Genomic DNA, 14,168 nt, shown 5'->3' on the forward strand with positions numbered 1-14,168 from the left:
CACTCACAATTTACAAATAATAATAAACCTGTCGTGAGATTTAAACTCTCCAATCTCCTATGAGATCAACAATGAGGCATCTGCAAATAACATACTGTTTCACACTGTGCCCTCTCTTTCCCCTTTATGTCTTTATCTGTTTCGACTTCAATATGCTAATGTTTGTTTTGGGAGGATTAACAAATAGGCTAGAATATCCTCTTGCTGCACAAGTTAAATTTGAGAGGAGAATGCTGGGTGGTTTGTATTTGTTGTTGTTTAAGGAACCAGTTATGGTCGTCTTGGATGGAGCTTAGCCCAGGATGCAGTGATGAACTGTGACACGCCAGATGTCAGGCTTTAAATTACATCCATAGCTGGAGCTTTTATTCAAAGTGACTTATAATAAGTGCAACCAACCATGAAGATAGTACCCAGCAAGTGGAAGAATGATGCAAGTACATAAAAATCATAAAATAGTTAAAACAGCTTCAAGCTTTATCCCAACATTGCACACCTGGTAAGCCAAACTAACCAATAAACAACCAGTTATAGGCCAGGATACATTTCCCACCACCTGAGTCAGCTGTAACACCACATGCTGTAATTGAAAAGGCACGAAAACTATACTTAGTAATAAAAAAACAATTGCTGACAATTCCAGGATTGCTATTCTAACAATATTCACTTTTCTATAGATAAATGGTATTGATTAACATTAAAGGGAAACATAAACCTACATATCAAGCCAAATGTATTTGGATAAAAAGAATTACTGAAATTAGTGATTTGACTAATATAAAATAAGTTGCGGTTGAATGTGAATGTTCCTGCAGTTTATGCTAATTATCCTGTCAACTAGGCCATAGTCTTGAGTTTAAACAGCATGCATTTACATGGCTGTGACAGGGACCAGAGTTAATATGTGCAAGAACAATCCTGTTACGTCAAACACTCATCCATTACTGTTAGTCATTTCAGTCACAGAGGGGAATTTTTCCCCTGTGAGCCATTTGTTCCTTTACGTAAAATGGTTGTTTTGCCAGTGATCATTAAAAATAAAAAAACAGAAGAGACTCAGAAAGAAACATTTAGTATTTAAAGCACAAAAAATACATTATGAACAGCGGTGCTGCAGGAGTGAAGCAAATAACTAATAATTTCTAATTCTGGCTTTTGTAATAATTTCGAAAACAGATGGTACCTTTAGAAAAAACTGTGTAAAGCTGAACCACTTCATCTAAGGCTAATAAAATAAAATACAAGTATATAACTTTATTTTCCACTGACATTGACATTTTGGTTCAGCTTTAACCAGTGAATAAAACATGTTAATGACTTCACAAAGATGTATCTCTTCTGTCAAGTACTTATCACTGATATGCTGAGTACAGGGTGCATCTAGAGATAGTGATGCTAGAAAGTGGAAGAATAAAAGTACAATTTCAGTTTTAAGATTACAATTGGAGGTTTGAAAGCAAAAATCTTTAAGTGATTTAATTTACAAATTTCTGATAGGAAAAAGCAGGAACTGTAACACTTTCTCTGCATAAGTTTATCCTGCTTGTCTCAAACCTTCATCCCCCCTCTGGCCCTCTGTTTACGCTGCTCCTTTTCACACAGACTTAACAACAAGACAAACCTCAAAATCAATAATGAAAGCCATTTTGACAAAGAACCCATTAAACGTTAACCAGCACAACATAAACATCAAATAGGTGATTCGAGGGAGCCTTGTCGGGAGTGTGACTAATGAATTTGCGTTATAAGGTTACCTGGTTCAAAGATAAATTGGCTTTTATTTAAGGTTTGAAGTGACGTGGTATATCAGGCCCTTTTAAATACATATAGAGACATACATTTCATGAATATTGTGTTTTATACTCCATCTATAAGGATTATAATATACCCGTACAATACAAGTATGAACCTGAAAATGAGCAAAAGATGGAAAAATTGACTAGTCACAGGGATTTCAAACACAAAGTAATCAAAATCTGCTGGTCTCGTTTCAGCCATTGAGTTATTTTGGGTTTATGTGTTTGGGTTTAAGTATTTTTCTTTTGGAGTGCCACATTCCATAAATCATATTGGGCAATGCCAGTGGCACAGTGTCTCATGACTTTCCTGCTGACACTGAAAATATTGTAACTTTATCTCCTGAATGAAGAAAGTTAGGCAACCATAAAGATAAGATGTTTCTGCCAACCTGGCGCATACACACAAAACTAACCAGCATACTGTTTATTCCACAATCAAGTGGTGTACTTTAAGAAATATATAAACTTTAATCTTTAACACATATTGTGTTTCTGTGTGACTCTCTTTTGCCAGTGTTTTATAGTTTGGAGTGATTACCAAATTTCGGCCTTTCAACTGTAGTTTCCATTAAGTTAATCCGTATAGGGTGACATTCATAATCACACACACATTACCTCAGGTGTGTGTATGCAGAACAGGGACATTTGGGGTGGTGGTATAAGGAAGGAACAGTCACTCCCACAGTCCAAAAACTACTGTCAATCAGTAGTGAACCGCGAGGAGGCTTCCCTCCCACTACACACTGTTTGGCTTTTTGTTGTAACAATAGTTAAATTGCAACTGTAACTATCATTTCCATTCAAGAAAGGCAGAAAAGGAGGAGCAGAAAGTAGAAAGTAGACATTGGCTTTAAGGAGGTCTGCCAAATTTGGTCCAACAGATATGAAAATGGAGGAGAAGGACTGTTCAGCTGGGGAGTATTTTGTGCAAAGGAAGGTTCTGGATCAGTTACGTCTGGATGAAGTGGCACAAAAGGGGACATGGTCCACCAAACCAACCCTGGGGAAACGGGTGAAAGAGTCCCTGAGGTAAAGATAGAGAAGATATAAGAGAGGGAGCTATGGCATGCAAATGAGGAAACAGGATAACAATGATACAAACTGATGTTAATGTATTTATGCATGCTTGTAATTGTATCTGCATATATATATATGTGTGTGTGTGTGTGTGTGTGTATGGATGTTTAGTTGTTTAACTGTTTTGCTATCTCATAGCAGACTGGTGTTGATTTAAAAAGGCTGACCAATCTGAGTCGTTTAATCACAGTGGACGAGCAAAGTTCACAGTTTTATTTAAGTGGAAACGTTCATGATAACCTGTGACGTGTCATTAAAGACTCTTAAACAAATATTAAGCAATCACAGATGAAATATTGTCAATTAAATTAAGAAAGTGAATGGATGGTAATCAAGAAACATTTCAGAAGAGGACAAATCTCGGTCAGAAAAAAGAGGCCTTATATTTGCACAGGAATTCTTATATTTTAATATTCACTTCATACTACACTGTATTTGTTAAAAGAAGTGATAAGTGAGGCACGGAGACATGTGGGTGTTATCCACTGTGTCACTTTTGTTTTTAGAGAGAAAGCTGATAAAAAACGGTAGCAGGTGTTACAATTCACAGGTCTCATTTCTATGATGTTTAAAAAAAATTATATACTAAACAAGCCAAGAATATGTTTGATAGAAATGAATCACTCTAGAAAAACATAATTCAAATGAAATCATATCATAATGTAATATTTTCATTACTTTGCATATTAATGCATAGATTAGAGATTCATATACATATTCTAGGTGACTTAACAGAGAGACACACCCTCCCTGGTAGACACTTGTGTGTTCAGTAATAAGAATTGTATGTAATGAATTTCTGGGATGACTGTTGCAGGTGTTCGGTGCCCAAACTATGGCACGCGGTGCTGAGCTGGGTCCCCGTTCTTAGCTGGCTGCCTCACTACTCCATCAGAGAAAACGCCATCGGTGACTTGATCTCTGGCTGCAGTGTGGGCATCATGCATCTGCCGCAGGGTTTGTATGAATGTGTACAGTGGAAGGAGCTTATATCCACATGGCACCTCACAAACGTGCCCCTTTAAAGGAATAGTTTAACATTTTGGCATTTTGGGAAATGCACTTATCTGTTTGTTGCAGAGAGTGAGAAGATTGATGTGTTAGGGGAGTGTTAGCTTAGCTTAGCATACAATTCTGCAAACCGGAAGAAACAGCTAGCATGGCTAGGTCGAAATGTTACAAAATCCATTACCAGCACCTCTAAATGCTCACTAATTAACACATTATCATGTTTGTTTAATCTGTGCAAAAAACAAATTGTTAAACGTCAAGTTGCTGTTTCTCCGGTGATTTTTTTCAAATGTTCTGGTAGGCAGATTTTGTTACCTTTTGACAAAGCCAAGGTAGTTTTTTCCACCTGCTACCATTCTTTGTGCTAAGCTAAGCTAAGTTAAGCTAAACTAAGCTTATCGTCTCCTGGCTGAAGCTTCATATGAATGACCGAACAAATGTGAGAATGGTATGCTACTGTATTGATCTTTTCATTGAACTCTCAGCAGGTAAGCATATTTCCCAAAACGTCAGACTACTCTTTATGTTTAGAACAGCCAAATTATGTAACTATCATTGAATTTGTTTTGGACTTGTTTCACTCCTTTCAATCAGGTATGGCGTATGCCCTTCTGGCTTCCTTACGCCCAGTGTTTGGCCTTTACACCTCACTTTACCCGGTGCTGGTCTACTTCATCTTTGGCACTTCCAGACACATCTCCATTGGTCAGTGAGAAAATTTGTGTGTTGGGGTGGCAGTGATTAAAAAGTATTGAAAGAACATGAATAAACATGCTTTTGTTTTGTATGTTCAGGTACGTTTGCTGTGATCAGCATCATGGTCGGGGGTGTGACGGAGAGACTGGCACCGGACAGTAACTTTATTGTAAATGGCACAAATGGGACAGGAAGTGTGGACCTTGATGCACGGGACGCATATAGAGTGCAGATAGCGTGTTCCCTCACGGTCTTGGCAGGAATCTTTCAGGTGTGTCCATTGTATCAAGGTACATAGTTCCATAGTTCACTACTTTTATCAACTCCGTTTTTCTCTATTTATTCTAAGATCCTGTTAGGTGTGGTGAGGTTTGGTTTCGTGGTCAACTACCTGTCTGAGCCACTGGTTCGAGGCTACACCACAGGATCGGCATGCCATGTATGCGTCTCCCAGCTCAAGTACCTGTTTGGAGTCGCTCCGGCTCGCTTCACTGGTCCCCTCTCCCTTATTTACGTGAGTATGTCATGTGTTACACCCTTCAGGGTAAACAAATAAGATCTAATGCATTAATTATGAGCTTTAGAGATGCCAATCGACAGCTTTTGATGAGCTGTTTCCACCAAACCAGTCTTGTGCTAAGCTAAGCTAACTGTCTGTATCCTTCTGTCACAGACTCTGGTGGATATTTGCCGGCTGCTGCCTGAGACTAAAGTGCCAGAGTTGGTGGTCAGCCTGGTTGCCCTCTCTGTTCTCATTTTGGTCAAAGAAATCAATGCATGCTACAGAAAGAAGCTGCCTCTTCCTATCCCGATAGAAATCATAGTGGTATGTTGTCCGCTTTGCTGTTTCTTCTCTTTTCTTATTTTTGCTTATACAGCAGGTTAGTTCATTTAATAGTCCAGCAGGAGGCATCTTGACTACAGGACTGGACTGTTGCATGTATGACCTTGTGTTATACTCACCAAAAATAGGGCTTGCATGTGCTGAAAGTAATCATTTACCCCACATACAGAACAAACTGTTTTTGTGCTTTTTGTCAACAGATCATAGCAGCAACAGTCATTATCCACTTCTGCGGACTCACGACCAAATACAACATTGATGTGGTTGGAGAGATTCCCAGTGGGTAAGTTCATCTTTGTGTGTGTGTGTCAGAGAGAGAGAGAGAGAGAGAGAGAGAGAGAGAGAGAGAGAGAGAGAGAGAGAGAGAGAGAGAGAGAGAGAGAGAGAGAGAGAGAGAGAGAGAGAGAGAGAGAGAGAGAGAGAGAGAGAGAGAGAGAACAGCTGTGAGTGCAGCACTGTTCACAAGATCACGGACAAAAAAACACCACATTTTGTTTGTGAAGATATGAGAAGTTGTTGATAAGACAAAGTAACACAGCCTGCAAAGTAACAGGATCGCAGTGTGTGTGTGTGCTGTGCTGTGACTGAGTTTCTAAAAAAGAAAAGCTTTCCCAAAAGGTAAAAAACAGGGATGTGTAAACAGAGGATATAATATATTATTGTGACATACGTATACTCAAGCTACTCTAGATCTTCTTCAATTTGCCAGTACCTCTTGATATTCAGCATACTTTGGATCAGTTTTGGTAAAAATTAAGGTTGGGTATGTGTCTTTAGTATTGAAATAGTGAGAAATATGTGTTTCCAAGTCTGTTAAATAATAGGTACAAGACTGGGAGTCAGCAACGGCTCACTCATGCTGCTGGAGTGGAAGACATTCACCCTTACATTTAAGCTGTGCTTCCATCAAACACTTTCATTAAAGTACATTTGACGCAACTGACACGTATATAAAAAGGGGAAGATAAAAGGGATAAAAACCTGAACCTTTCACCTTTTCCTCCTGCTCCAGACTCAAGGCCCCTCAAGCTCCAGATGCCACATTGTTCTCAAAGGTGATAGGCGATGCTTTTGCAGTGGCCATTGTGGGCTATGCCATCAACATTTCTCTGGGCAAAACATTTGCCCTCAAACATGGCTACAAGGTGGATAGCAACCAGGTGAGGAATAAATACACCTACACACTGTGGTTCTCACAATCAGCAGTGAGAGTTACACTTGAGTCCCTGCTCCTGTCTGACTCTCTGCTAACAGGGAAGAGTCAAACTTTGGCCTAATAATAGACTTTACTCTGTGCTCACTCACACGACGAAAGCCATGAATAACTTCACAGACTTGTGTTTTATTCAGCCATGACAGTGTGACAGAAGCAACACATTTTATGCCATACTAATCCCTAACTCAACACAATTGTTCCTTGTTGTATTTTTGTAGTTGTAACTGTAGTTTTCAATTTGAGGAATTATTTTTCATATTTCGTATTGCATATTTGTGCGTTTTAGGAAAAAAGGTTTCTCTTATTTCTTTAAAGGTTCGAATATACAAGTCATCTTGCGCAGCAGCAATGTCTGGTTTGTGTCCTGATAATGACTAAACCTCTTAAGGAGTTGACCAAAGATGCTTTCAAGACATTATTATACAAGTCTATTTCCAAACGTTATAATGCCTCATAGTTGCAGTTAAGTAAATGTATTTTGCAGTTTATCTGCACAAGGAAATACATTTGCTTTTGATAACTTCATGGCAAAACACGTACTATATGTATTTATCACCCTTCTCTCTCTCTCTCTCTCATTCATGGAGATGTTCTCTTCTGCTTATTCATTCTCCTCTGATTAGTCAATGTTTATGCTAAACCATGACCTGAGATTGAACTACACTCTATTACCTTTGCTACTACATCAGCTCATGTCATCACTTTATTGGAAAAATGTTTTAATGTTCCCCTGGAGATAGATACGCACGATGGAAGAACCTCTAACAATGTGCTTTCTCCACAATTCAGCACATGTAGGCGGAAAAAAAGTGTTCTTGTCTATAGTACACACAGACTTATTCACACATAAACACACGCAGAGGCATGTGACACTGTCAGATCATTCTGCTCTGAGAGGCAGGGAGCACTCACATCTCCAAGAGCTGGCCTGCTAAATCATTAATGCTCACCAAGCTTTATGCAATCAAGTGTGTCTTAAATGTGCAAAGTTGGCACTGCTCTCAGCCTGGCAGTGATTCCTAGACATGGCCATGAAGCTAATGAACAGTACACTATGTTATTGACCCGAAGGTTACACACTGGAGGGACATAGTAGTGGACTAAAGGCCATGATATTAACAGCATAATATTTCATTTTTAATATCAAATAATTTGTTAAGTTGTTGCTTTTGCTTTAAACTGAAATGCTGCGTCTGTTTTGCTGTTTCTATCCAGGAGCTGGTTGCTTTGGGTCTTAGTAACACTGTTGGTGGCTTTTTTCAGTGTTACTCTGTAACTTCCTCCTTGTCTCGTAGCCTTGTCCAGGAGAGCACAGGGGGCAAGACACAAGTAAACACACACATGGAAATATGCGCACAAACAGCACAGATGCCGCACATTACATCTTATTATGTTCGTCATACTATCTATTGGACATTAAATTTGTGACTGTGTGTGTTTTTGTCAGGTTGCAGGAGTGATTTCTTCCATCATCGTGCTCATCACCGTTTTGAAAATAGGTTCTCTCTTTTCAGATCTCCCCAAGGTAACACTCCTTCCAGTACTATACCTTTCTAATGATGAGTATCTCTCTGTGCAGACATTTTTTTTAATTATCAATAAGGTTGTGGGCCAGTACATCTTTGTGCTTTTGTTCCTCAGGCAGTCTTATCCACCATAGTGTTTGTGAATTTGAAAGGAATGTTTAAGCAGTTCATGGATGTGCCTTTGCTGTGGAAGACCAACAAGGTTGATCTGGTACGACTGTATCCTCTTTAAGAGTCATTTTGCTCAGTTTAAAATCGTGTGAACTTTTGACCTTGCTAACTGTCAGTGTTCGTGCTGCCCTCTAGCTGGTGTGGCTGGTAACATTCATAAGCACCATCCTGCTCAACCTGGACCTGGGTCTGGCTGTCTCCATTGGTTTTTCCATGCTCACTGTCATCTTCAGGACACAACTGTAGCTACATGCCACTAATTATCAATTGTTAATGTAAACAAAATTACATATTTTGATGAGATCTTCACAGAGCTGCAATAATAAAATAATTTCATTGAATAACTTTCAGACCACGCTACTCTATCTTGGGCCACGTGTCAGGGACTGACCTATATCTGGACACAGAAAACTACAAGGAGGTAAGAGTATTCTAATGAGAAAAGAAAGACACTCCGTATCATATTCCTCTGCAGAAGGTTAAAAGGGTCAGTTCACCCAAATTATAAGGACATATTTTCTCACTTACCACTTTGGATTTAATCGTTCAGATTCTAAAGCTTTGGCCACATGTAAATGGATGTTTTTGTAAAAGTAGCTTTTTCTGTGTTAGGTCACTGAAAAAAGGATCTTTCGAAAACACTGAAGCCAGAGAAAACTGAGTTTTTGGCTTTGTGAGGCGTTTGAAATGAGGCAACATTTAGGAACCAGGACAGCAAACAGACAGGATTTGTGAGCGGTGGCTGGCCACCCCTCGCAGGTAGCTGACCGTCAGCAGTAGCAGAGTGTAGTGGACAGGCTGGGGTGTTGGCATTGTCACTGTGAGCATGTTAGCATGCTGATGTTATACAGTGCCTCGCAAAAGTATTCACCCCGCTTGGCTTTTTTCACGTTTTGTCACCTTATAAACTGGAATTAACATGGATTGTTTGAGGATTTGCATCATTTAATTTACTTAACATGCCAACAACCTTTAGCAAACAAGAAATAGGACAAAATAACACAAAAAGAAAGTCAATGTGAATAACTATTCAACCCGTTAAAGTCAATACTTTGTAGAGCCCCCTTTTGCGGCAATCACAGCTCCAAGTCGCTTTGGATAAGTCTCTATGAGCTTTCCTCATCTTACCACTGGGAGTTTTGCCCATTTTTCCTTGCAAAACTGCTCCAGCTCCTTCAAGTTGCACAGTTTGCGCTTGTGAACAGCAATCTTTAAGTCTGACCATAGATTTTCTATCGGATTGAGGTCTGGGCTTTGACTAGGCCATTCCAACACATTTACACGTTTCCCCTTAAACCACTCAAGTGTGGCCTTAGCAGTGTGTTTGGGGTCATTGTCCTGTTGGAAGGTGAATCTCTGCCCTAGCATCAAATCACAAACAGAGTGGTACAGGTTTTGCTCAAGAATTCCCTGTATTTAGCACCATCCATCTTCCCTCAACTCTGACAAGTTTCCCAGTCCTGGCTGCTGAAAAACATGCATGGAGTTCTTTGGGTGATATGATGTGCTGGGTTTGTGACAGACAGTTTTCTTCGATGGCCGGAAAGTTCACTTTTAGTCTCATCAGACGTGAGCACCTTCCTCCATACATTTTGGAGTCTCCCACATGCCTTTTCACAAACTCAAAACGTGCCATTTTGTTTTTTGCTGAAAGTAACGGCTTTCTTCTGGCCGCTCTGCCGTAAAGCCCAACTCTATGGAGCATAGGGCTTATTGATGTCCTTTGTACAGATACTCAAGTCTCTGCTCTGGAACTCTGCAGCTCCTCCAGGGTTACCTTAGGTCTCTGTGCTGCCTCTGGTGCTGCCTGGTTATGATAGATTTGATGGTGCTCCTGGGGATCATCAAAGATTTTATTTGATTTATTTTCTTATAAGCTAACCCTGACTTGTACTTCTCAACAACATTTACCCTTGGTTGTTTGGAGAGTACCTTGGTCTTCGTGGCAGTGTTTGGTTAGTGGTGCCTCTTGCTTAGGTGTTGCAGCCTCTCGGGCCTTTCAAAAAAGGTGCGTATATGAACTGACACATCATGTGACACTTATATTGCACACAGGTGGACATTATTTCACTAATTTCGTGACCTCTGAAGGTAATTGGTTGCACCAGAGCTTTTTATGGGCTAAATAACAAAGGGGTTGAATAAATATGCACATGCCAATTTTTAGTTTTTTATTTCTAATAAATAGTTTATACATATTCTTTTCTCATTTCACTTCACCAACTTATACTATTGTGTTCTGATCCATCACATAAAATTCAGATTTAAAAACATCAAACTAAAGGTTGTAATGTAACAAAATAGCTAAAACGCCAAGGGGGGTGAATACTTTTGCAAGGCACTGTATTATATATTAGTATTTAGTTCAAAGCACCGATGTGCCATGGTATAGTCACAGAGCTGCATGGCTGTAGGCTTTTAGTCTTATTTACATGTAATTTTACTAATGCTGTGTGCAAAAACGAAGCAAAATTACATTCACATATATTGTGCTTCGGCGACAAAAGTCTCAGATATCTTAAAAATTGGGAGAACAAAAGCGAAACTATCTGCGTTACCAGATAAAACTTAGGGTTAATGAGAAAATATGCTTTCTTCCCTTGAAATTTGGGTAAACTGACCCTTTAAAGGAAGATTTTGTGGATAGTGTTTATCTAACTTTAAGTTATTAAGTGGTAGAAGAACTCCATTTTGTCAAACAATACCAGAGGGAGGTACAAAGTGCAAATGAGAGCAGAACACGGTGCAATTCTGAACTCTTCTGCTTTATGACTTGTCCCTGCAGGCTAAAGAGATTCCAGGAATTAAAATCTTCCGTTCGTCGACAACGATCTACTACACAAATGCTGAGATGTACTTGGAGGCCCTGCAAGAGAAGGTGTGTGTCCATAAATGTTAATGTGTGTTTATGTTCAGGCTAGTATTTCATTACCAGATGTAATCCCAGTCCGCTTTCTACAGCACCCTTAATTGCTTCCATTATCTCTCTCAGTCATCTCACTTTCCCTTTTCTCTCTTTAATGTGATGCTCGGATTTTTGTGCAGAGTGGACTTGAAATCGGGAAGCTGCTGACAGCGAAGAAGAAACGTGATGCAAAGCTGAAGCGTAAACAAGAGAAAGAGAGAAAGAAAGCTAGAAAGGAGGCAAAGAAACAAGTATGATATCTTAAACGATACATTTAGAGATCCATCAAGTTACACAAATTATGGATTTCAGCTAATAAGTCACTAATAGTTATTCCCACTTTTCAACCTTTAAGCAGAGAAAAGCAGTCACCCACCTGTCAAATGGCACATTGTCAGAGATGGACGAGAGGAAAGTCTCTGCAGGACTGAAGGCACAGAGTCAGGGGAATACCTTAAGCCTGACAGAAACCTCTACAAATGGCCTTAGTAAAGGGCAAGTAAACTGGGGTTACAAACATGACACAACCCTGTCAGAATCGGATTCAGATACATGGTGCCACGGGGATGACAGCATCACCAAGGTATCGCACCACGATGATGAGGAGAGGGGAAGGACCTGCGGATCAGGCACGCACAGCATTATCTTGGACATTTCGACAACCAGCTTTGTGGACTCAGTCGCTGTGAAGACCTTGAAAAATGTATGTGTCTGCCAGAATCTGTGTTGACATTACTAATTTAACCATGAGATGTTTAAATAGGTTAATAAATAGGTGACCAAAGGGGCCATTCGTCTGCATACACAAAAATGAATAGATGTTAAAAACATAAAGTAATAACTATCTTTTTCTACCAGATATTCAGGGACTTTGGAGAGATTGATTTGGACGTCTATCTAGCAGGCTGCCAAGGTGGGTGACACACCAGACCAAACAGAGCGTACGTAATGTCCTCAATGCAGAGTCAAGAGACTGACGCTTTAGATAATGAATACATCAAGGTCTCAGCCTCAGCGGCACCACATCGTTCCTTGTCAGACACAACACTGATGAACATGAAAATAATTATTTTGATAATCGCAAAATGCTTTTTGTCTCATGCATACTTAAGGTCACTAATTGTCATGCATGCTTTCCTGTGTGGTCAAATATTAGCATGTGTGGTGGAGCAGCTGGAAACTGCAGGTTTCTTCTCAGAGTCACTCCCAAAGAGAAGGCTGTTTGTAACAGTTCATGATGCAGTGCTTCATATTCTCAAGAAACTTGGGCAGACTGACTTCGTACTTGTGAGTTCCTCACTCTGAATATTAAATACACTTCTGAGCTTTCAGCTTCACTTATCACTCATTGCTGTAATAGATTCTGACATGTTCCTACCATCAGCCCATAATCCTCCTTATTTTTCAGGATGTGTCCTGCAACACTCAGATGTAACCAGCAGGGGTCAGACTGTTCCAACTTCCTCCTCCTCCTCTCATGCTACTGGCTGTTCCACTGCCCACAATTGGTCGTCATTGTCTCCTCCCCCTTCAGTGGGGGAAAAATGCACCACCTTGACATGGTGGCTGGTTGCCATGGAAATGCAGGGAGCTGTTGCTGTGGCAACGGGCTTTTTATGATATCGTCTAATGAGATAGCCAGCAATACGTCATTGTAGCTCTCTCGCTCTGTGGTGTGTGCGTGAGAGACAGAAGGGGCAGGTGGGGTGGGGTTGAGTGGGAGAATGTAACACTGGACTAATAGGAGTCTGTATTTATAGCCTGTGTGAGAGAGTAGAGTGAGTGAAAGGTTGAATGTAAGGGGAAACTCATATGTGAGGTGTTGCTGTGAACAGGCAGGCCACAATGTGTGTGCATATGTCTGTCAATCAATATTCTTGAACAAATGCATGTCTGCCACAACAATAAAATGTAAATATTTGTCATTGATATGGCCGGGCCATTCCCTCTGGGAGGGTTTCTTAATCCTTAAATCACCACTCACTCGCTCCAAGAGCCTTGAACAATGAACTGAATTACAGGTATGGTGTAACGTTTAAAATGAGCAGCAGCTTTTATACACAACAGGAGTATATTTAGTCAGCATTCACACGTCTGATTTCTCTGACCTCTTGAGCGCCCTTCTATTTTTGGGATCCAGGGTTATCATCTGCTATAATAACTATCAGAGGCTAAGCACTGTATTGTAATATATTATTTGGATAGCCTGCCAAAAAATATTCACTTCCAGGCGTACCTTTTTAAAAAATAGTTTTTTACCTTAAAAAATATATATGGAAAATGTACTTTTGTCCTTAAAAGGTCCCATTTTGTAAAAAGTGAGATTTCCATGTCTTTTTAAAAATCTATTGTAAAGCAGGTCGAGGTGCTATATAAATACTGCAAAAGTATCAAACCGATCAGTCCACAAAGAAATGCACACAGCTCGTATTCCGAAACTGTGTTTTTAAACGAGCCGTCGGGACTTCTGTATGGTTGTGATGTCACAACTGTACTATATATAGGTATAAAATGCAGCTTCAGAGCCGTTACAGTCATTACCCAGTTGTAATGACGGCGCAGAGACGCTGAGAGCACAGATGGGGACGACTCAGAAATGCTAACTAATGAAGAGCAGACAGGGGGAGGGATTTCTAAAGAGACAGGCTCTAAAATGGAGAGTTTCCGAAAGAGGGTGAATACAGCTTCATACAGTTAGACAGTATGAGAAAAATGTTTTTAAATATGAAAGCTTGTAAACGTGTTCTAGTAGAAACCCTGAAACCTGAAAATTAGCATAATATGGGGCCTTTAAAATGTCTGCAAGCAAGGTAAATTTATATGTGTAATTACATCAATTGTAAAAAAAAAAACGACTCCCCTAATCATATTTCCTTACGAGTGTTTATCAGGTGACTTAGTGGCATTTCAGAGCTTCCGACCA

General features: G+C 39.9%; 1 protein-coding gene across 1 annotated transcript; it reads left to right on the forward strand.

The window, feature by feature from the left end:
- Positions 1-2,688: 2,688 nt before the first annotated feature.
- On the forward strand, positions 2,689-12,865 carry LOC310952028 (solute carrier family 26 member 6-like; the record flags this gene model as incomplete). Its single annotated transcript, XM_083920515.1, is given in 19 exon segments — positions 2,689-2,828; positions 3,694-3,833; positions 4,482-4,592; positions 4,682-4,854; positions 4,933-5,097; positions 5,257-5,409; positions 5,628-5,710; positions 6,440-6,587; positions 7,859-7,972; positions 8,091-8,168; positions 8,285-8,380; positions 8,476-8,582; positions 8,692-8,761; positions 11,126-11,218; positions 11,386-11,496; positions 11,601-11,948; positions 12,104-12,158; positions 12,402-12,547; positions 12,551-12,865. Coding segments are annotated over 19 exon segments (2,646 nt in total).
- Positions 12,866-14,168: the final 1,303 nt, after the last annotated feature.

The sequence above is a fragment of the Echiichthys vipera genome, assembly GCF_963691815.1.
Source record: "Echiichthys vipera genome assembly, chromosome: 9".
NCBI classification, from domain to species: domain Eukaryota; kingdom Metazoa; phylum Chordata; class Actinopteri; order Perciformes; family Trachinidae; genus Echiichthys; species Echiichthys vipera.